We start from the raw sequence: 25,017 nt of genomic DNA, 5'->3' as shown, positions 1-25,017 counted from the left end.
TATAAAACCCCATCATGGTAAAGAATAGACTAAATGCAGATAATACATACAAGTCCAGAAATTATAAAACAGGTATATGGCACTCCATACTTTATGTGTGCTAGAAATATTGTAAACATAAACTAAACCCAATTGGATTATATTGCCACCAATATGGATTTATTTAGCTTAGTTGGGATCAAGTACAAGGCACTGTTTTATTATTACAGAGAAAAAGGAAATCATTTTGAAAACGTACAATCACTAGACCAAAATGGAGTCTATGGGAGATGGCTTTTATGTAATTCGGGAATGTTCTGAATAATGGGTTTTTGGATAATGGATCCCATACCTGCATATGGGTTATATATTTATGTATATATAATTATATATATATATATGGGTTATATAATTGAAATGCGATTGGAAGTAGATGTTTATTATAGAAGGGAAGTGGGCAAAGTAAATACAATGGAGTGAAGGGAGACTAGGAGCAGATATCATGGATATAGGAACATATGAGAGAAAGAATTTGATTGGTATAAAGGAAAGAACTACAAATAATCCATGTACTGTATGTAGCTGTATAGATGAATAAATATGGAAGTGGTTCTCTGTGCTTCTGCTGATATAGAAGAACGGTGTGGATATGGAACCAAGCAAAACCAAGAGCATATGGAGAAGGGGTTTGCTGAGATCTTAATAAAGCATCACAAATATGACATGTTGCTGAGATGTGTGAGTGCCATTTGGTTTTGCTTGATGGTAATAAAGGAAAGAAGGCGGGTAAGAGAACTAATGCAATGGCTAGGGCAGCTGCATGGAGGTTACTGAGCACTGGGCCCTGGGACTAAGCAGTGAGAATGCTGGAGAAGAAAGCAATGGTCTTGCTGGAGGGGAAGCCGAGTGATGAAATAAAGGAGGTGATTTTTACCGGCCAGGCCAGTAAAATGCCGGCCAGGTGGCAACCCTAGGTGCTGGGGGGTTGGTTGGGTTTTTTTTTAATCATTATCGGTCACAAACCTCATTCTAAACTCTTCATTCTCCCCTAAATTCCAGAGAAAAATCTTACTGCATTGACTGCATTGTCACGGTCTTTGCTCGTAGAACTGTAGTTCCTTAAATGCTTATAGTTCAAACCAGTGGATCGATTGTATAAACACATTTGCTCAGCTTTTAAAGAGATTCACTGCTGTTTACTTGGGGCTCACTGGTAAATGCTATAAATGAGCTGTAAATAGCTGGATAATCATCTTAAACCTATTAGTTATTAAGTGAAATGAGTAAGCCAATCTTAATGTAATGTGAGCGCTAGTAAAAGAGAGCAATTTATACTAACAAATCTCTAGTGCCAATAGTTACAGTATTAATATTGTTGCCTCATGCTGACACCTAGTGGAGGGGAAAAACATAACCGTCCCTTTTACATTTAATGTTGTTCACCTTAAAGCGGTGGTTCAGCTTTAAGATAACTTTTAGAATGGCTAATTCTAAGCAACTTTTCAATTGGTCTTCGTTATTTATTTTTTATAGTTTTATAGTTATTTCCTTACTTCTTATGACTCTGATTTGGGCGTCGCTGACCCCTTCTAAAAAACAAATGCTCTGTAAGGCTACAAATGTATTGCTATTGCTACTTGGCATTCCTCATCTTTCTATTCAGGCCCTCTCCTATTCATATTCCAGTCTCTTATTCAAATCAGTGCATGGTTGCTAGTGTAATTTGGACCCTAGCAACCAGATTGCTGAAATTGCAAACTGGAGAGCTGCTGACTAAAAAAAAAAAAACTCAAAAACCACAAATAATAAGAAATGAAAACCAACTGCAAATTGTCTCAGCATATCACTATCTAGATCATACTAAAATTTATCTCAAAGGTGAACAACCCCTTTAAGTTTAGTTAACATTTAGTATGTCATAGAATGTCCTGGTTTAAAACAACTTTTTAATTGTTCCTAATTGTTTTTATAGTTTTTGAATATGTCTTCTTCTTCTGCCTCTTTCTAGCTTTCAGAAGGGGGTCAGTGACCCCAGCAGCCAAGAACTATTGCTCTATGAGGCTACAGTTTTATTGCTACTTTTTATCATTTATTACAGTCCTTCCCTATTCATCTTTCTGTCTATCATTAAAACCACTCCTTGGTTGCTATGGTAAACTGAACCCTAGCAACCAAGAAGCTGCATAAATTCCACACTGTAGAGTTGCTGAACAAAAAGCTAAATAATTCAAAAACCATAAAACAACCAAACCCATTAGAATACAAACGTCTACATCAACTCAAAAGTGAATTTAAAGGTGAACCATCGCTTTAACTCCAAAAATTAAAAATGTCTTTTCATTTGTTGAGTTTACTTTCAAAGCTACTTCAAAAAGTGCTCTGACTATATCCCAGATCCGAACAAAAAATATTTGGGCTCCCTGCACACAAGGAGCATGTTCTGTTGAATTGACAGTGGGAGTTATGTTGTTACACTTGATAAAGGGCTGAGTTGACAGTGGGAGTATTGATCTTTTTTTTTTTTAATTTGTAAATGCTTTGGTTCCTTTTGAAACCTGGGTATTGTATATAGGTATAAGATTCATTATCCAGAACCCATTATCCAGAAAGCTCCAAATTCCAGGATGGCCATCTCCCATACCTGTACTAATTCTACTGAAATACGGAACACCACAGTCAATCATTCCTAGAATTAAAAAATGAAGGGATATTGTAGACATAACAAGAAGCCACTCTTCTCTGAATAAGACAACCACCCCAACTTCTCACATAAACTTAACCTCTTCTCTATTTCCATCCCAGGCTCCCCATCCTCTCCCTCTCTTAATATTTCACAACCTAAGCCAAATGTTATTCTTTGATAAATGAATGTTATAAAAACAACAGTTACAAACACACACAAAGACATCTGATTTCGCTCGTTTAGTGAGATTGGCAAAAAGTAAATGATCAGAATTGGCCACTCATTATATTGGGCTATGCAGACCAGTCAGGGGAGACCCCAATAAAGTCCCTGCCCAATGGAATTGTTAAACCTACATACAGTATCTGGCTGATCCTGGGGAAGATATAGGGTTGCCACCTTTTAATAAAATTTCCACCAGCCAGTGGAGGGGGCGGGAACAAATGGGGTGGGCCGTGACATCAAAGGGGTGGAGCCGCGGTGCGTGATTGGCCAGAAGCTGGCAAAAAGGTAAGTTTTGACCAGACTGGGGGCAGGCCTTTTGTTAGGTGTATTACAAATTTACCAGCAGCTACATTGTCTGTAAATTTGTAATACCGGCCCAGGCCTTGGCAGGTGTTTTACCAGCCGCGTGGCAACCCTAGCCAGATATTGTCAGACAGGCCTTTTGCTTGGCCACATACATGTACAATAAGCTACCAACTTGATCTTTTAGGGCAGAGACACGTGGAGATTCTGGGAGATTTAGTTGCCCAGCGACAAATTGCCTCTTCTTCGGCCGACTTACCTCCCTGCAATGCCTTCCCGCCAGCTAGAATGTAAAACGCCAGCTAGAATGTAAATCGCCAGCGGGAAGGCACTCAGAGTGCTTCGTTTTCCAAAGTTGCCTCACAAGGCAACGTCGGGCGATTTTGGAAAATGAAGCACTCTGAGAGCCTTCCCGCTGGCGATTTACATTCTAGCTGCGTTTTACATTCTAGCTGGCAGTTTACATTCTAGCTGGCGTTTTACATTCTAGCTGGCGTTTTACATTCTAGCTGGCGGGAAGGCATTGCAGGGAGGTTAGTCGGCCGAAGAAGAGGCAATTTGTCGCTTTCTGAAACTGCAAAGAGCTGCTAAATTAAAAGCTTAATAACTAAAAAAAATAAAAATAAAAAATAGAAACCAGTTGAAATTTGTCATAGAATATCACTCTCTACATCAAACTAAGGTTAATTGAAATGGTAGCAGCCCCGGTAACATTAGCTGCGCTGATAGAAAGGCGAGACGTTGTTATTGTTCCATGTCTAGTAGACTCACTGAATAGAGGAAAGCCCAGTCTTTGAAAGAAATAAAGAAATATTCCCGCACCCGTTTATATTTACAAATGCACAAATGCAAAGCAGGAATGTTCACAGAGGAACTGTCTGTATAATTCAGGCATGTGAAATGAGAGATACGCCCTATACATGAGATTTATCTATACTTCCTGCTTTGCCTCTGAATTATAAAGGTGTGTGGTTTCACCTGCACATTCAGCAGTACAGACACCACCGAACCTCATATGTTGCCCAGTTGTGATGTTTGTTATATTATATTTTAAGGAACCTGTGTAACTGGCCACATGTGTGAATAAACACCGTGCTACAAAACAATTCAGTACGTTTGTGAAGAATTTGTAAAATGCAAATTCCGCTTCAAAAGCACCCCTGTTGCTGAGAAGAAGGGGCAAGTAAAATTGGTTCTTTGCCACCTAATGTAACATGCCAACAGCTGCAGGCTGAGTTATACAGGGAACTCTCAGTATCACTCATGTATTATAAGGGATAATGTACCCCCTACTGTAAATGATAAGGATATTAGAAGTCACTGAGGGGTTCTGTGACCATATAAAGGCACAAGGCTGCAGGCTGAGTTATACAGGGAACTCTGAGTATCACTCATGTATTATAAGGGATAATGTACCCCCTACTGTAAATGATAAGGATATTGAAGTCACTGAGGGGTTGTTCTGTGACCATATAAAGGCACAAGGCTGCAGGCAGTTTGTGAAGAATTTGTAAAATGCAAATTCCGCTTCAAAAGCACCCCTGTTTCTGAGAAGAAGGGGCAAGTAAAATTGGTTCTTTGCCACCTAATGTAACATGCCAACAGCTGCAGGCTGAGTTATACAGGGAACTCTGAGTATCACTCATTTATTATAAGGGATAATGTACCCCCTTTTCAAAAGAAAGGTGTGAGGATCTCCAACAATAATGAATCAATCAGTTAAAAAATTGAGAAATTTCTTAGCCTATGAGTAAGTGCCCCAGCAGGCACGAAACGCATTAGGTCTTGCTCTTATGTCCTAATACATTTTTAAATTTTTTAACTGATTGATGCATTATTGTTGGAGATAATCACACCTTTCTTTTGAAATGTTGTCTTGGACCTACACCCTAGGACTGGGGTGAATTGTGAGAATATTCTCTATGATTAACTTCAGTATTTGTTTTTGAATTATTAATTATTTTGGAGTAGTACCTATTTCTATACATATATATATTCAGTACTCAGAGAAATTCAGAGAACAAGATGAAAATGAAGATTTCAGGGAAATGATCTGAGACAGACAGTGTCGTGCCATCTCATTCTGGCTACTGATACGCTTATCTCTTCCTCGTATCCTGCACTTTCCGTCCACGCTCGATTCATTCATGAGGTTTCTGAGGTTGAAGAGATAACATCACGTCTTGCAGCTCCCCGGGGCAGTCCCTGCTTAGAAACAATCAACGATATTCAACCGGCCCTTTAAGGATTTATCGTTACAGTAACCGGTTACAAAAAATAAATATTCCCGATCTGTAAGTAGATTTGACATTCACAGGGTCTGCCCTACAAAAGTGTAACTATTGGGGAGCAGACCCCATAACCCTCACCTTGGTCTCGGGGGACAGGTGAGGAGGATCATGGGTATAAAGTTTGGGTGGGACTTGAGAAGTTACTAGACCAGTAACAGAAGTTGAATTTTTTCTTCCATTACCTCCTTCTCACAAAGTCTTGTTAGGACTCAACAAAAGCTTTGAATTGTACAAGGAGACAGGGGGATGAGCTTCTGGCCAGGACTTTCCTTGAAGAAACCATCGGGGCAACAGTCAGCATTTTTGAGTGTCAATTTCTTGACCCATATTTTATCACCCAGGAGAGCAGATTTGTGCCACATGTTGTAGTGCTTACAGTAAAGAACCCCTTCCTATGCTGATAGTGAAACCTCCTTTCACTTTTGGTTTCATTGGATGTTCTGCTGTCATCTACACCTTCCAACAAACAAAAGGGCAAAGCTCTTTACTATATACTACCTAGATTATATATGTTAATACGATGATCCCTTGGCCTGTCACGCCCGCACCCCAGCCCAGTCGCTATGTAAGACGGGACAACCATCACTTGACGTCAGCGACTCGGCCTTTTCGCTATTCCGGACTTCCGCTTTCAATGTTAGCTGCGGAGAGCTAGAGAGCCGCTTCCGGCATATGGCAGCCGGGTAGGCTCAGACTTAGAAGATTGCACACGGCTGAAAGGACGATCTGGTTGAAGAGCGTACATTGTATGTATCCTTATTCGTTATATTTATTTATCCCGAGTCGCTGTCAGTCGCTTATAATAGCCCTCAGCTACTGCGAGATGATAGAATGGTTGTCTCTCGTAATGATGTTCCAACTCTTCCTGTTGCTGAGACCATAGACTATAATGTGTAACCACTGGTATCATGGGAAGCAGTCACACCAGCACTGTCCAATCTGCAGCCCCCCAGCTCTGTCTGACGTTGTAGCTCAACAACAACTGGAGTTGCAGCAGCTGGACATCCATGATTTAGCATATCTATCCCCAAATATCTTCTATCCCCAAATATCTTCTATCCCCAAATATCTATCCCCACATATCTATCCTCAGATATCTTCTATCCCCAAATATCTTCTATCCCCACATATCTATCCCCACATATCTATCCCCCACATATCTATCCCCAAATATCTTCTATCCCCAAATATCTATCCCCACATATCTATCCCCCACATATCTATCCCCCACATATTTATCCCCCACATATCTATCCCCACATATCTATCCCCAAATATCTTCTATCCCCAATTATCTTCTATCCCCAAATATCTTCTATCCCCAAATATCTATCCCCACATATCTATCCCCCACATATCTATCCTCAGATATCTTCTATCCCCAAATATCTTCTATCCCCAAATATCTTCTATCCCCAAATATCTTCTATCCCCACATATCTATCCCCACATATCTATCCCCAAATATCTTCTAACCCCAGAAATCTATCCAAAGATGTTGGCCCCAACCTATCCTCATGGCTAGGGCCACCTCTCTAAAGATGGCCATACACGGAGAGATCCGCTCGTTTGGCGATGTCGCCAAACGAGGGGATCTCTCCCCGATATGCCCATCTTGAGGTGGGCAATATCGGGCTGAACCGATCGTGGGCTGTAGGGCCCAACGATTGGATCCTAACGATGGGTAACCGCGGTCGGATAGTGGGACCGCATCAATGAACAGATGCGACCGCGATCCAATGGTATTTTTAGTCCCATCCGATCGACATCTGTCCGACTTTCGGCCAGATATCGATCAGGAAAGCCCGTCGGAGGGCCCCATACACGGGCCAATAAGCTGTCGACTTGGTCTGTCGGCACTTTTTATTGGCCCGTGTATGGCCACCTTAATTCCAGATCTGATTGTATGACAGAGATGAGAATGTTTTAGCAATGATATACCCCACTAGTTGTTTTTAAAGGAGAACTAACCCTGAAAATGAATATAGCTAAAAATGCCATATTTTATATACTGAACTTATTGCTGCAGCCTAAAGTTTCAGCTTTTCAATAGCAGCAATGATCCAGGACTTTTCACAGGGGGTCACCATCTTGGAAAGTGTCTGTGACACTCACATGCTCAGTGGGCTCTGAGCAGCTGTTGAGAAGCTAAGCTTAGGGGTTGTCACAAATTATCCAGCAGAAAATGAGGTTGGCATGTAATATAAGCTGATGCTCCAGGGCTGATTATTAAAATCTAAATCTAATTGCACTGGTTTCTGTGCTGCCATGTAATAATTATCTGTATTAATTACTAATCAGCCTTATATTGTGACATTTCTATTCTATGTGTACTGTATATTGTGAGTGGGTCCCTAAGCTCAGTAAGTGACAGCAGCACAGAGCATGTGCAATGAATCAGCAGAAAAGAAGATGGGGAGCTACTGGGGCATCTTTGGAGACAGATTTTTAATGCTAAAGGGCTGTGGTTGCCTTGGTACAGAAGCTCAAAACATAATGTACAACATTTCTAGCTATTTGCTCTGCATTTGAAAAAGGGCCTGTGATGCCCGAAACATGTTGTGTGGATAGCAATACAATTGCACATTGGCAGTTATCCTGCATATTGTCCTTTTGTCCTCCGTTTTGAGTTTATACATTGGAACATTTCTAGCTACTTCTTTAGTTAAGCTTTAGTTCTCTTTTAAACAAATAAAATGGTAATTCCAGCTGTAAGTGGCGGGTTGACCTATATTGATAATAAAAGGTTTTGTGCACAAGCAAATTTGTAAATTAATGGGGAGATCCTCACATTCCATTGTTATTAAGCTTAGTTTACTGCATCAATGCGTATGCACCCGCAGGTACCAGAACCATGTGCAGTCAAGAAAAGCTACCCAGGGCCTTTTGCCGTTAGTCCTACCAACCAGACCTCTGCCCCACACCGACATCAACTGCATGGCCAAGACCTGGCCTCTATTAAAATCTGTAGATTGCCAGTGTGGGCCTACACATGTCCATAGGGCTGTTATGTATGCCCGACCAGCACGGGGTGCCACTCAGCCCTTGGCTATCACCAGTTCAAAGGGGCAGTTCACCTTTAAGTTAACCTTTAGTATATTCTAGAATGGATAATTCTAAGCAACCTTTCAATTGTTCTTCATTTTTTATAGTTTTTGTTGTATTTGCAGCCACCTTCTGACTCTTTCCAAATTTCAAATGGGGGATCGATTGATTTATTTTTATTGCTACTTTTTATTACTCCCTCGTTCTCTTCAGGCCCTCTCCTATTTATATTCCAGTCTCTTCAAATGAATGCATGGTTGCTAGGGTAACGTGGACCTTAGCAACAAGAATATCACTCTACACCATGCTGAAAGTTTATATAAAATTGAACAACCACTTTAAGAAGAAGGAATGTGACCTCACCCTAACCTGCCTTTAGGCTAAACCTCCTACTTGATCCCCTGTTAAAAGCACAGACCCCACTGGAACAAGTACACAAAGGGGTTTTCTGTTATATTATCATAGCTGAAAAAAAAACTCAAGAGAGCGTAGCTTTATTTGTATTTGTCTGCAGTACTGTATATACAAAGCATGCACAAATTTATACTCCCATACATACATAACCTACATATGAAATGAGATTATAACTGCGCAAACACACGCATAGCTCACAGACATTCAGCTGTTGTTGGATTCCCAGCATGCACAAAATACATATGTTTATATGCCCATACTATGCACATATTTTAAAGAGATACTGACACCAGAAAATAAACTTATTTTTATATCTTTCATAATATTGTCTTTGCATAAGATTTATAATTTTGCCCTAAAAGTATTTGTCAGGTGCTTTTACATTACCTTTTTTGTATCCCCATGTTCCTCTATGAAGAGGCTGCCATAATTGTGTAGCAGGAGTCCGTTAGAGGAGGGGCAGTCAGGTTGGCAAAACAGTCAAGTTAAGGAACCTCAAGTAACAATTACTTACAAAAGCAGAACTATCAGTGAAAAACAATCAACATGACCTACAGGTAAATTTTAATGTAGATGAATATTTTGAAAATAAAATTTTAGTGTCAATATCACTTTAAATGACCATTACATGAAGTCTGGAAACCAGAAAGTTAATACCCCTGCCTTTGTTAGATGGCTCTCGACTTTTAGTTTGCATGATTTGTGGAGGGAGCGCAACCCCGGGGTTAAACAATATACATGTTACTCGGCTGGACATAATGCCCTGTCCAGGATAGACTTGGCTTTAGGATGTGGGGAGGCTGCCAAACTGATACAAAATGTTGAAATATTAACTAGAGGCATATCAGACCATTCCCCAATGCTAGTTACTATGGTGACATCGAATACGCCATCTGATAGAGTATGGAGGCTGAGCCCGTCCCGGGCAAATCACCAGGATTTGGGGGAACTTATTCAGAACTGTATAGACACATACTTGGCCATTAATCTGGGGGAGACATCTATGGGCAACTACTGGGATGCGCTTAAAGCATACATTAGAAGAGAGTTTATAAGTCATATTAAAGCACACAATCGTAATGCAGCAGCCGATATCTCCCAAAAAAGTGACAAGGTGATAGAAGCAGAAGCTAGACATGTGTCCGAGCCTACAGATGAGATAAAGTGGGGATGACAACAGTGTCAGGAAGCTCTTAACTTGGCGCAAATAGAACTCACTAAGAAGAATATTCTCCTGCAAAAAACAAATGTGTTTGAACATGGTGATAAAACTGATAAGCTTTTAGCAAATCTCTCTAGGGATGAGTCGGTAACCACCTCCATCCCGGCCATCAAGCTACCTAGTGGGGAGCTTGTTTCCTCTCCGGAGGGCATAAATGAGGCTTTCAAAACTTTTTCTATACACCTCTAAGCTTTCAGTCGCCCCAGAAGAACTCCACCAATACCTCGAGTCTATACAACTTTCTGTACTCCCGGACCAAATCTCCCAACAGCTAGCGCAGGAAATTACTCCATCGGAGATGTAATTGGCCATCTCAGCTCTCTCCGCAGGGAAAATACCGGGTTTAGATGGGATACCGGCGGAATGGTACAAAAGGCATGCCAAAAAATTAGCACCCACTTTAGCTAAGTTATATAATGGAATAACCAAACGGGACCCCCTCCCAAAGTCCATGAGAGAAACCTTAAGACCAGGGACACACTGGGCGATTTGGGGAGATTTAGTCGCCTGGCGACTAATCGCAGCGACTTTTCTCCCCGAATGCCTCCCCTCACTCTGCGCCTGGATAAAATGAAAAGTCGCCGGCGCTAATCACACACGGCGATTCGTTTTCCGAAATCGCCCGAAGTTGCCTCACGAGGAAACTTCGGGCGACTTCGGAAAACAAATCGCCGCGTGTGATTAGCGCAGGCGATTTTTCATTTTATCCAGGCGCAGAGTGAGGGGAGGCATTCGGGGAAGATTGGTCGTGGAAAGTCGCGGCGATTAGTCGCCAGGCGACTAAATCTCCCCAAATCGCCCAGTGTGTCCCTACCCTAATAGTTCTTATACCCAAATCAGGGAAACTTTCACTAAGCTGTGCCTCATATAGGCCCATATCCCTCATTAATGTCGATGCAAAGATTTTGGCAAAAGTGCTTGCCATGAGACTGTCCCAACATTTGGAGGAGGTGATATCTCCTCCAACTGATACCAATCTGACTGATACCAATCTCAGACGGCTTTTCACAAATCTTTCTGTCACACACGATAACAATGGTAGTAGAATAGTGGTCTCAATTAATAACGAAAAAGCTTTTGTCTCTGTAGAGTGGGAATATTTATGGGCTACTTTGAGGAAAATGTGCATTAACCAAACATTTCTATCTTGGGTCCGGGCGCTATATAACCTTCCAATAGCAAAGGTCCGCACTATTTCCAAACTCTCCAACTTTTTCTCAATAGTTAGGGGTACCAGACAGGGATGCCGTTGTCGCCTTTGCTATTTTCCCTGGCGATGGAACCATTGGCGTGCCGTATAAAAGCCGCAAAGGGAGTAAAGGGACTGCAACTGGGCAATAGGACAGAACTGATCTCCCTATATGCAGATGATAATCTTTTATATCTAGCAGACCCAGACCAATCTTTAAAGAATGCCTTAGACATTATTAATAACCATATGGCTTTCTCTGGTCTTAAAATAAACTGGACAAAATCTGTAATCTTCCCAATAGACCCCCAATCAGCCTAACCAGACGGTGTAGTTGATGTGGGTAGATAAGTTTAAATATCTGGGGATCTGGATTCATTTGGACTTGGCGAAGTTTACGGAGCTGAATGTTAGTCCCATTTTAGAATACTTGGGTATTAGAATCGAGAATTGGAAATGTCTTCCGCTTACCCTTGCAGGAAGAATCAATTTATTTAAAATGGTAGTTCTCCCGAAATTGACGTACGTCTTCCGCCAGTCCCCTATAGTGATTCCCCACTCCGCCTTCAACAAGATTAAGGGTCTTATGTTAACCTTATTTTGGAATGCAGAGCAGCCCAGGATTTCATTGCAAACTCTGCAGCTACCAACTACCAGAGGGGGGCTGGCAGTGCCAAATCTCTATATATATTATTTAGCAGCACAGATGGTAGTGGCATGGAGATGGATGTCGCCTTCGCCTACTAATGTAGCTACTATGCTGGAGGCACAAATTGTGGGATCCCAGGAGGGGATTTGTACCGGGGTACGGCTTCTGCTGAGAGGGTTACCCCACAAATGAAAGCCATAGTTGGAGCCTGGAAAATGGCATGTAAACCATTTCCCAAATCCCAGCAGTATACTCCCCTATGGTGTAATCCCAAGCTCCAACAGTTTAAGACTATTCCAGATCCTCAGTTATGGGCGAGCTACAATATCAAATATATCTCGGATATTATGCCAGAAGGCACTCTCCTAACTTTTCCAGAGCTAAAGGCGGCCATACACGGGTCGATAAAAGCTGCAGACAGACTGAGTCGACAGCTTATTGGCCAGAGTGGCCAGATCTCGATCGGATGGGACAAACAATCCCGTCGCATCTGTTTGTTGATGCGGTCCCGCAAACCGACCGCCCGTTCCCATTCCTTAGGATCCTAGGGCCCACGAACGGATCAACCCGATATTGCCCACCTCAAGGTGGGCATATCGGAGAGAGATGTCGCCAAACGAGCGGATCTCTCCGTGTATGGCCACCTTTAGGCACTCTTTCTCCCTCCCCAATAACATGCTCTTCAGATATCTGAAATTGCGACATGCAGTGGGGACCCAGTTTGGAGCCCATCCTATTGACATCTCTCCAAGAGCACTTGAACTCCTAGGACACACAGAGGATCTTAAGAAACCCCTCACAACATTTTACAATAGGTTATTGCTAACAGGTAGCACTCTACTACCCAAACTGTATAGCAAGTGGCAGTGAGACATCCCACATCTTTCCCCAGAACAATGGGAAGATGTTTTAGAGGCCACCTTTGATGGGATTATTTGCAGCAGGGATAGACTAAATTAGCTAAAATATCTCCATCGTACATATTTTACACCCCATTTCTTACACTCACATAATGAATCCAGAGATTGGGCAAGATGTCAATATTCTCCATCAGATCTCTTTCACCTGGTGTGGAACTGCTCTAGGGCACAGCGCTTTTGGGGGAAAGTGGTGAAAAGTATACAAGAGAGGACAGGCTTAATCCTCTCATTGGACCCCTTGGTAATCTTGCTTAACCAGGTTGTGGATCTTTCACCTAGAAGGGCTCAAAGAACATTGATTATATTACTGTGTATGTAAGCAAAAAAAACTATAGCAATCCACTGGAAATCTTTTACTGGCTCAAAGCTGGTGACTTGGGAAGCACTGATTGACAAAGCCATCTCTCTTTATAGGCTTACGTATATGAGACGAGGCTGCCCGCAAAAATTTGATAAAATATGGGCGTCCTGGGTGGATTTTGAACCCTCTTAGGACTTGTTTGCCAACATTTCTCTGGTTCTCGCGTAGAATGACATAGACATCGTTTGTTCTTAGAAATCTGTTGATAAGATGTTTTATTAACGATAGAAAAAATTTACTCGTATGGAAGAATGTGATCGGTTACACTGCAAGGTTATTGCTTTTCTTTTTATTATTTGTATCATTATTATTTTAACTGGGGTTGAAATGTTAATTACAATCAATACGTTGTACCACAGGCAATTGCACATTTGCTATACAATGTAATAATATGTACACATTTACATTTAATAAAAACGAATTGTTAAAAAAGCAACCCAGAAAGTTAACAACAGATTATAGGTGATCTTATAACTAACACACAGCTTTCACTGACATAATCCATATTAGCATAGGGAAGGGATGATCTGCATGCAGCCCTATAGTTGTTGAACAATTTCTGGCTTCCTCAGCAGCTTTCTATTCTCTGGGATGTGGGAGATGTATAAGGCAGCAAGAAGGCAGCCTCTGATTTGATATAGTACTGTAGGAACTTGAAGCACTCATGATCCAGCTTCTGTAGAACAAGTGCTTGTAGCAGGATTATAAGCAGTGCTCGCTGCATTGAAAGTATGACTTGATGTTGCATCCACTCCTGAAAATGATATCTGGGCCTTCCTTGTACCATAAACTGTACTGCTACTCCACAATTCTCTGCACTCAGTTTTGCTTTCTAAACTGTGATCTACTGTCTCCTTAGGATGAACATTAAAGGCTTCTCACCCCCAAGCACAGAGATGGCTGAGATAAACCGCATGCAGTATGAGAGAGAGTACACAGAAGGGATCAGCCAGAGCATGAGGGTCCCAGAGAAGCTTAAAGTGGCTCCAAGTAACTCAGGAGTCGACCCAAAAACTCAGCCAGACATGCCCATTCCTGGAGTATTTATGGAGGTGCCTGAGAGGATTGTGATAGCAGGTGAGACATTGATAACATTTAGATTTCCTGGGGCATTCGCATGCATTTGGGCAGAACATAATTCCCTGACAGCAAATTCATTAATAGAAGAGTCATTTGTTAGAGAAGTGATACAATAAAATGGCATTCACGACACAGAGATCAGATTTCTACTAACAGTCTGTGCCGTTACTAATAGTCTGACCTCGTTACCTCTCCGCTTACAGGTCACAGTGAGGAGTCTCTCTTCTCAAGGCCTTCTAATTTGGATTTCATCCCTGGAGCTAACATCGCGGCCCTTGCACTGAAAACCCCACCGAGGGTCCTCACTCTGAGTGAAAGGCCGCTAGACTTTCTGGATTTGGAAGGACCCGCACCAGCCACTCCACACAGCAAAGAGGCAGATAACTTTTCCTTTTTTCTCATTAAAAAAAAAAAGCCTTGTATTTGCCTAAAATATGGCATATGATACAGTCGATGTAAGGGATGTAACCTCCCCCATCGTGCAGACTTAATCGCTTTTATCTCTGTGACTTGGTCTGTGTATCATTTCATTGCTTATACACGAGCAACCTGCATGCCAGCTCCCCATGCATCTCTCTAGTAGCACCGCCATCAGAAACCGCAGGGCCCCATACGAAAAAATGTCCTGGGCTCCCTGGGCTGTGCCCACCACAAGCCCCACCTACAGGTCACCTCTCCCCACCCCACAGGTCCACCGCACACTAAAAAAAACATTGGTGGCTATAGTTCCCGTTTGTTAATAAAAAAATATTAGTGGTCTGGGCCCCCCCATTGAAAAAAACATTTGTGGTCAGGGCCCCCCATTAAAAAAAACATTTGTGGTCAGGGCCCCCATTAAAAAATATTGGTGGCCAGCCCCCCCCCCCCCACGTTATAAGAAAATTGGTGGCCAGGGCCCCCCTTAAACGTCCATGTAAAAAATTTGCCCCCCCCAGAAGTTTAAAAAAAAATGTGGTGCCCAGGCCCCACCACACAACAGGGACCACAAAGGGTTACCTTTAGGGGGGCCCTGCCATGTTACACTTACTTCATTAGTGTGGCCCACCTGCTGTCAGTGAGCTGCCAACTACAGAAGGGAGGAGGGGAGCACAGGTGGCTGCATCTTCTTCCAGTGACAGCATTTTCTTCCCTTATTGGTCACAGAATTTCAAGTCCTGGTAAAGCTGCATGGTGATTGGATGAGCTGGAGGAGAAGTTCAAACCTCAGCTATTCAATCCCTGAGCAGCTCAACCGGGACTTAAACTCAGTGACCAATAAGGGGAAGTAATGGACAGAAGATACCTCCCCTTGTGCTCCTGCCCTGCTTACCCGAAGTCGGCAGCTCTCAGAAAGCAGGGGGGCCCGGCTAATCAAGAAAGTGTGGCGTGGCCGGGGCCCCCCTTACCCTCGGGCCCCCTACAACTCTACTCCCTGTCCCCCCCTGATGGCGGCCCTGCTCTCTAGGGTTATACAACACCTTTTATTTATATAACGTAGTATATCCCTGTATGTAATTAAGAAAGGGCTCTGTATGCCTAGTGTCTGACCCCTGTCACTCAAATCCTTAGGTACGCAGCAGCGGGAATCTGAAGAGAGACGGATTAGCCTCTGAGAATTCATTGAGGCAGAATGGACAGCTCGTCAGACATGACTCCATGTAAGCTTTGATGCCTCTTTTCTCTGTAAAGACTGTTTTCATGCCTCATATCTTTGTTTTCCTGTTGTTTCAAGGCCTTTGAGACTTTTTCTGCTTGTGCAGAAAAAATTGGTGTATTAATGTTTTTACAGAAAGTGATTAAAAACAGACAAGTATTTCTGGATAATGTTAGTATCTGGCAAAAAGACTTATTAAAATGAGGCACCAAATAACACTTTACAGATTATACCGTTAAACTACCATTATACTACACTAGTAGCTGTCCGTTTTCACTTGAATGCCCAGCCTTGGATCATGCTGTCCGTTGAAGGTCCAACATTGCTCAGAGCTTCCCTTAACGGATGAAATGAGTACAGATTAGGAAGATATGAGTGTATCAATTACTCAGTCTTTATTTCAACAATGTCTAGGATCACAAATACATATTCACTTCAATTCTAACCTGAACAGACCTTAGAGCTGGGCTTTTAGGTTTATCTAGGAAAGGAAACAGCTATACTTCCCTTCTCATCTTAAATGGCCTTCAGACTGAGCTCTCCAACCACTGCTTTAAAGCCACCCCCCTCCCAGGGAAGCCAGCCCCACAGTTTGGGAGCCACTGGGTTACAATGACTTGCAGGGGTGTGGTAGACAAAGACTGGTTGAAAAGAGCATGAGATATTTATTGAGAGGCTCAGGAGAAACAGCTTCACCTGCACTTGTTTCCTGGTAAAACCCTATGTATCACTGATGGGTCATAATGGAGAAAAGTGACTGAGCTTTTACACTCTTATGTGACTTGTTAAAGACCAACTTGTAACACAAATAATAAAATAACTGATGTTTGTCCATCCATCCATCCAGCCCCCCTCCCATACCATGCACGGGCTACCAGCAGAACAACAAACTCCCTGTCTTATGAGCATTACATGAGATTATACAAAACACTACTCATAGTGGATTGTCTGTCTCCTCCATTAAATTAACCCTAATCCATTACTTTAAACAGTGGTCCCCAACCAGTAGCTCGTGAGCAACATGTTGCTCTCCGTGTCCTCAAAGCAGGTGATTTTTTTCAAATTCCAGGCTTGGTGGCAAGTTTTGGTTGTAGAAAAACTAGTTGTACTGCCAAACAGAGCCTCAATGTTGGTTGACAATCCATATAGGGGCTACTATAAGGCCAATCACACCCCTTATTTGGCACCCAAAGAACATTTTTCATGCTAGTGTTGCTCCCCAACTCCTTTTACTTCTGAATGTTGCTCACGGGTTCTAAAGGTTGGGGATCCCTGAAGTTTAAAAGGCTCTGCTGGAAACATAGTATTTTCTCCCTAGGTTAATGTTCTGGCCTGGATCTGTATTCCTTTTCAGTTTTATTTATGTGTTCCTGAATATTAATCTAATCACAGCAATATTTGTGTGTTCCTTTTCTGGGCAAACTCATTGTTACCCATTTCAGTGTGATCTTTCTTATACTGACGTACCCCTTATGGAATCTTTTTGAGAACTGCAATTGATTCTGATGCAGTAATTAAGGTTAGATAGAGTTGAATATACTGGGCAGTACTTGGTGGAGGGTTGTTGAAGAGAAGGTTTCACATTTTACGGGAAGTTGATTTGCCTTGAAATATAAGAATATAGTTTCTCTGTGTGGTGCTCTGAATATTATTATTCCTAAACATTTAAATATCAGTGTGATGCTGTCCTTGCAGCTTGGATAATAATTAATTTCCTTTTATAAGAATAGTGCAAAACATGAGAAGTGTGTTGAGGTGCTATACAAGGCACCCCTGTATTAGTAGGATAATTCCCTGGGCTCATCTTTCTGCTAGAATATCCACAGTCTCCGACACTGTGCAGTTGACATTATCAGGAAACAATTGTCACCATTTAAAAACACATTAATGGTTCAAAAGTAATTAATATAAAACACATAGCCACCTAATGGCAAGTACCTGTCACCAGGTACAGGAACAAGTTCTAAAGAAGTGCTGGATAACCACATGAAAAGTGTTAGGTGCTCTTATTTGTTTTACAAATTAATGACTGACACTCTGCTCTGTTTTTCAATGAGAAAATAAAGTTTTTGTGATATTATTTATAATGTGGCTGATCACATGCTCTGTATGGATGCACGTAGGACAAAACAGGCAGTGACCCGAAAGCTGGTTGTAAAGAATCCCATTGTTTTCCAGTTACTCCTTTTTAATAGCGTTTTATTTGAATCTATTTTATTGTCCTAATGAAACTTCCTTGCCACTTACTGTACTGGGTCCATTAATACCTGGCACTCCAAGCATCAGTATTTAGTGCTATGCAGCAGCTTCTGAGCCCTCAGTAGATTTTATGATGCAGCTCTGTGTCCCTTCTCTAGCTCCATATAAGTCTTTATATATTTATACACCTCTTTTTCTTCATGTGATAACTCAGCCTGTATCCCCATATAACCTCACCACATACTGCCTGGCATTATTTATTATCTGTCCCAGTTAGTCCCTAGGTTTTCAGCCCCCTTTGAAGGCAAACCTCTAGCAAAAGACAATGTTACTGATATAAGAACACATTTTATGAGCAATCAAAAATAAAACAATTCCAAGTTTTCTGTCACTTGAATGGGAAGTGCTCTGTGTGTTTTGATGTGTCAATGAGCAGTGAGAAGCTGGGCAACAAAACGCCAAGACTTACTACTACGTGTGCGCTGCCCAGTCACTCTCCTTTAGTTGGAATGATTTGGTCTTTATGCCGAGTCCCATTTCTAATTCATGCCCCACATTTTGGAAACCAATGGCCTATTACCAGCCTTTGTAGTTTTCCCTTTTGCCATATCCTTTTCCTCATTTGTTCCCCCAGCTGTATCTCTATATATAACATCTTTTCAGCCCACCTTTTACTTCTGTGAGCCATCGTTCTAATTCTTCCGTGCGTCTTTTTGTACCTGTGTATAACTCCTCTTCTTACAATTCCTGTGCTTCAGCTGCTCTGCCTCCTCCATTTGTTCACTTTTATACCCTAGCAACCCTTAGTACCCTTGATATTTACTATCCTTCCAGTGAAAATATCCCCTATTTCTAAGTATAGCAAGGCATATACCATAGTGAAAGGGCTCCCTGTGCTTCTAATTCCATCTCTGATCTGTGCAAATGAAATGTAATGAGAGCTTTGATACAGGTATATGACCAGATCCACAGCCTTACGTTTAGTTTGTTTAGAACTGAAAAAGGGTAAAAAGCAAAAGATGAGTGTAACTGCCATTGTCAGTACTTAGAGTAAGGAGTTATTTCTGGGAGTATAATTCCTGGTGTATATTGTACCTTCTCTGATTTCCCCTATACTGTATAGTCAATGCTAATGTGCAGCCCTTTTGCCCCTTAATGTCCAACTTCAGTGCAGTAATTTCAGGCCTCCAGTCTTTCCTTTTTCCAAATTACACCCTCTTTTGCTCCTTTTTGTAGTATTTCCATTATAGCACTTATCTCTGCATGATTTTTATGTATATTTTATTTTCTTACTACTTTACTTACTACTCCCCTTTGTCTCTATTCTTTCTTTCTTTATTCTTTGTGTGTCTTTCACATTGTGTTCACCCTTCTCTACTATGAACTCCTCTATTTCTTACTCCCCTGTCTGCCTTTTACACACAGTCTTACTTTTTTGTTTCTCTCTGCTGCTCTCCTTTGGTTAGCCCGACTCCGTCTGCCCCTGCAGGCCGCCTGTGCCCCGCTCCCTCGCCCCCTGCAGTTGGAGCAGATCTTTTCTCTCCCCGTGGCATTCTGTCGCTCATCCAGACCTCCACCCGCAGGGCTTATCAGCAGGTCCTTGATGTGCTGGATGAAAACCGCAGGTGAATGTCTTCCCTATTACCCTCCTCACCCCTGTAACCCTTTCAGTGCCAGACTGACTTGCAGTGCCCATGTGACCCCACCTGTTCCAAGCTACTCCTTCTATTAAAGGAAAACTATACCCCAAAAATGAATACTTAAGCAACAGATAGTTTATATCAAATTGAATGACATATTAAAGAATCTTACCAAACTGGAATATATATTTACATAAATATTGCCCTTTTACATCTCTTGCCTTGAACCACCATTTTGTGACTCTATCTGTGCTGCCTCAGAGATCACCTGACCAGAAATACTACAACACTAACTGTAACAGGAAGAAGTGAGGAAGCAAAAGGCAGAACTCTGTCTGTTAATTGGCTCATGTGACCTTACATGTGGTTTGTATGTGAGCACAGTGAATCTTACGATCTCAGGGGGCGGCCCTTATTTTTTAAAATGGCAATTTTCTATTTATGATTACCCAATGGCACATACTACTAAAAAAGTATATTATTATGATAATGGTTCATTTACATGAAGCAGGGTTTTACACATGAGCTGTTTTACTCAGTATCTTTTAATAGAGACCTACATTGTTTGGGGGGTATAGTTTTCCTTTAAGTATATGTGTGTTCTAGATCATGGAGCCCTGCATACACAGGTCATGTGGTGATTACATGAATGTGTTTGGGCATTTAGTAATTCTCTTTCCTTTCCTTATTCTCTTCTCCCTCTTCTCCTTTTTCCCTTTTTATTGTCTCTTCCCTGCACGTGCCTGTACCAGGCCTATCTTGCGTGGTGGATCATCGACCTCTGTTCCTGTCACCCATCATGATAACCCCAGGTAACCCAAACCTTTCTCTATTCAGTTATGCTTATGTATTCAGTTATCTATGTCCTCTCATTCTGGTACTGTCTGAAGCCCACCTCTATAAATGACTGATTTGGATCTAATGTAGAGACTGTTTCAACCCATTTCTTGTACAAGGTAAAGCCAGGGACTAAGGCTGACAACAATATGGTGGCACAGGATCATGTGCATGAGCCTGGGGACAGTATAGCACACTATGGGGAAAAATCTAACTCAAATCATTAATAATAGTGTATTATGAACAGAGCAGCTGCAATAATAAACTATGTTCTGCTAAGTTTCTACCCTATAGTGGTGTAGCATCCGGTGAGTAATTGTAGGAAAGACTAAGGGTCATTTCTGGGTGACTTTAGATGCCCATTGTGCCACTACATACCCTGCCTTACTTTATTTAGGAGCAGGAGTTTATATACAGTATGGCTGGATGCTTATGGGCATACATGGCTGGCATTTAAGCTTTTAAATGTAACTTAATGACACATCGGCAGTGTCTTAGTCTGGTCGTGTGTACTGCAAACCCATAGGTAGTAAACCACATTGTGTTTGTTGGACACTTAAGTTTCTTTGACAATGTCCAGCCATGAGTTACCAAGTGTTGCTGCTCACACTTTCCTATACCTTTCTCAGGGTTCTGCCATAAATTGCAGCTTGAAAAGATGTTCAGCCCCTGGCCTGTGGCTGCTGTTGATACTTACACCTTGTAGTATTTGAATGCAATCCAAGCCTACTGTGCAATTATTTTCAACTTGCTGTCATGATACCAATATTATAGCAATAATAATCCTCAATATATTTTCATTTGTTTTGGCAATATGTATGGCACTTGCTGTGTGCTATACTGTTAGTGACTATTCCTAGGGTTTTGATATCAAAACCCTGTGGTAAAGTTAAAGCGATACTGACACGTTACTGTAAAAATCATAGGAATGTGTCAGTATGAAGTAAATGCTGCATCTGGTATATTCCCCCGCAAACCCGCACTCACCCGACCCTCCAACAGCTAAATGATGTTCTCAAACGTTTCATTGAAGCTGGGCTGGGGGTGGCACGATACTTCCATAGGCTGATTACGAATCAAAACAGGACTTCAGCCTATGGAATGATCGCTCCGCCCCCAGCCCAAAATCACTGAAGCAACCCGGAAGATCAGTAAGCTGTTTCAGCCGGTCTGCTGTACACAGGTGCGCGGGCTGGGGCGGCTTTGCGGGGGAACTATTCTGTGCAGCATTTACTTCATACTGACACGTTCGTATGATTTTTATAGAAACGTGTCATTATCGCTTTAAAGAAACCGTAACACTAAAAAATTAGTGTTTTAAAGTAATGAAAATATAATGTACTGGTGCACTGGTAAAACTGATGTGTTTGCTTCAGAAACACTACTATAGTTCACATAAACAAGCTGCTGTGGAGCAATGGGGGAATTGAAAAAGGGCTATATGGCACAGGTTAAATAGTGGATAACAGATAACACTATTATGTTCTACAGAGCTTATCTGCTGAGTAACCGGAGCCTTTTCTCCTTTGAATGGCTGCCCCCATTGCTACACAGCAGTTTATTTATATAAATAATATTCGTGTTTCTGAAGCAAACACAGCAGTTTTACCAGTGCAGGGCAACACTGCATTTTATTTTTCATTTTTTGAGGTTACTGTTCCTTTAAATAGCCAGCTGGATTATTCCACCTTCTCTAAGCACCTGCTCAGTACTCTGAAAACGATATCATAAATAGAAGAACACCATACTAGTGAACATATCGCAATGCGCATGCTTTAGAAATGCAATGTACCTGGGATGTTTATGGTTAAAACTTGGCCTCGTCTTTTCTTCTGGGCTGTTTCTCCTTCGTGCCACTTATTGAGCCTCTCTGTAGCACTCCCATCAGCATTGGCACAGAGGATTGGACTGAGCTTGTCTTTATGCATGGGTCCTCTGATATCATTTCCATCACTCCTTCTGCAGGTCTGCAATGTCCACATTAGACACAACTTTGGACTCCACCCCAGATGACTTAGCTTTAGCAGACGCAGCATCATTAAGGAGGCAGGTACGTGCAAGGTTTCACTGAAGTTGCATTACAGGCTTCTCTGATCAGCTCAATGAATATGTGGAAATTTTCCAAACTTTTCTGATTGTGGTGGGTATAAATCACACCTCCATTCTCCTCTCCTAGATAATCAAACTGAACAGACGTCTTCTGCTTCTAGAAGAAGAAAACAAAGAACGAGTCAAGCATGAAATGACCATGTATTCCATCATCATCATCTTCGGACTCCTGAACAGCTGGCTGTGGTTCCGGCGTTAAAGCAACCCCGGACTTCAATTAGGAGGGGATTTAAAAGCTCCTGAAGACCTTGCAGTGCCACTTTGTATGGTGGATGTTGGGAACTTCTCGATTTACAGCACAAACCACTGCCCACGTATAATAAAAAAGACTGTATGCAATGGGCACATCTTGAGACGCCATTCCTCTCTTCCCCCTTTCTCAGCATAATGGGCCCACCTAGCATGTGTTGATTTTGTCAGCAGGTTTAGTGCAGTGTAATACATACATGGGCTTATTTACAAACCTAACAGCTAAATTGCACAAGTGCAGTTACCCTTCACAACCAATCAGCAGTTTGTTTTGATCAGAAAATGATTGGATGTTATTGGCAACTGTATTTCTGTGATTTAGCACCTATCTTGGTAAATCAGCCTTACTAGTAGAGCAAGAACAGTCTAAGCAGGGCTTTGTTTCCAGGCACCATAATAAACAGAATAGATGCTCTGTGCATTTAAAACCATGGCCCTATGCATGATAAATCATACTTTAATTGGTTCTGTTTTCTCTGTAACACAATTGGCCAGAAGTTATGGGAATCGCATGCCTTGCTCTCTTCTACAACACTAGTTTCCACTCACTTGGGCAGATTCAAATACATTAAACCTGCATCCCGTTGATTTCTATGCTGCAAGCTAAGTATAGTGCAGGCCTCCCTGTGTAAATATCATTTGTGTGAAGAAATCATCCCCTTCCTTGTAAATCCCCCCTGCATGTGCTGTAATGTAAATAATTTGTTCTTAGAAATGAGCGAGTTCCATATTCGGCTTAAAATGTAGCTGGCGACCAGAGTGTAGGTGTGCAGAATAATGTCTGGGTTATTAAAACTCTCTATTTAAAAATCATTCTCACTATTAATTCCTTGCCATTTATTTACTGTTATAAGAACGTTAGCCATTGTTATTTATCTGGAAAGCTAAGCTGCTAACTCCCAATCCTGTCTCCAGACTCCAGTCACTCAGGCTGCCTTTGTTCTTGCACTATGGATTTATATTGAGTAAAGGCCCCCATACACGGGCCGATAAAGGCTGCTGACAGATCGAGTCTGCAGCTTATTGGCCCGTGTGTGGAGCCATCCGACGGGCTTCCCCGATCAATATCTGGGCGAAAATCAGGCAGATCTCGATTGAGCAGGTTAAAAATTCCCGTTGAATTGCGGCTGCATCTATGCGTATATGTGGTCCCGCAATCCGACCGCCCGTATCCGATCTATTCTTATCCTATCCCTGGTCGCTAGGGCCCACGATCGGATCAGCCCGATATCGCCCACTTCAATGTGTGCATATCAGGGAGAGAGACGCTCATTTGGCGACATCGCCAAACGAGCGGATCTCTACGTCTATGGCCACCTTAAGGGATTGGGCAGGTTTGAAAATTTCATCTGCTCTGATGCACAATGTTGGCCATTGATCCAAGCAATAGACAGGTAGAGATGTTCTGTTGCATTCCTTATTTAGCCAGATGGAATTATAGATTTTGGGCATACACTTTATTTTTAATATATTCTTTGGGAGAAGGGAATGTTTGGAAACCACTGATAATCACAAGTTAATTTGCAAATAGATATCTATTTTTGTTATTTCATATAAATCCACTTTGTTGCCTGAAAGCCAGTGTTTACTCACAGATTTGGGACTGGGCTTGCACTGCAGCCCCTGAAGGTGTACATTTATATATTTTATAACTTAACTATTCATTTTGCTGGTGTGAATAGATTTCTCCTGTATGGAATGCATTGATGCCCTGCCTGCGTATGATAACATGCTGGGGAACTAAAGTTATCTGTGTATTAAAAGAAGAAAAAAAAAACCTCACTACAGTTTGACTTGTTTTCACTAAAATGGCTTAGGAAAAAAATTCTAGTTATTCTCTTCCATAGTTATTGAGGTTGAAAAAAGACATTTTACATTCTGTATTATGTGCCTAAGGAATTTTCTGCCAGGCCTTGGTACAGCATCCTTATGTAGATTTTATTTACATAGCACTAACACAACATAGCAATAGATTAGAAATTATAAATA

General features: G+C 41.8%; 1 protein-coding gene across 5 annotated transcripts; it reads left to right on the top strand.

Moving 5' to 3' along the window:
* The first annotated feature begins 6,063 nt into the window (after nt 1-6,063).
* mff.L (mitochondrial fission factor L homeolog) lies at nt 6,064-23,841 on the top strand. Of its 5 annotated transcripts, none has more exons than XM_018261869.2 (8): nt 6,064-6,227; nt 14,141-14,358; nt 14,565-14,737; nt 15,910-15,998; nt 19,660-19,818; nt 20,586-20,645; nt 22,636-22,720; nt 22,847-23,841. In XM_018261869.2, the coding sequence occupies exons 2-8, from the start codon at nt 14,142-14,144 to the stop codon at nt 22,976-22,978; spliced, it is 915 nt and encodes a 304-aa protein (XP_018117358.1). In that variant the 5' UTR covers nt 6,064-6,227; nt 14,141; the 3' UTR covers nt 22,979-23,841.
* Nucleotides 23,842-25,017: the final 1,176 nt, after the last annotated feature.

This window comes from Xenopus laevis, chromosome 5L (assembly GCF_017654675.1).
Source record: "Xenopus laevis strain J_2021 chromosome 5L, Xenopus_laevis_v10.1, whole genome shotgun sequence".
Classification (NCBI taxonomy): Eukaryota; Metazoa; Chordata; class Amphibia; order Anura; family Pipidae; genus Xenopus; species Xenopus laevis.
This window is presented reverse-complemented; position numbering and strand designations above follow the sequence as displayed.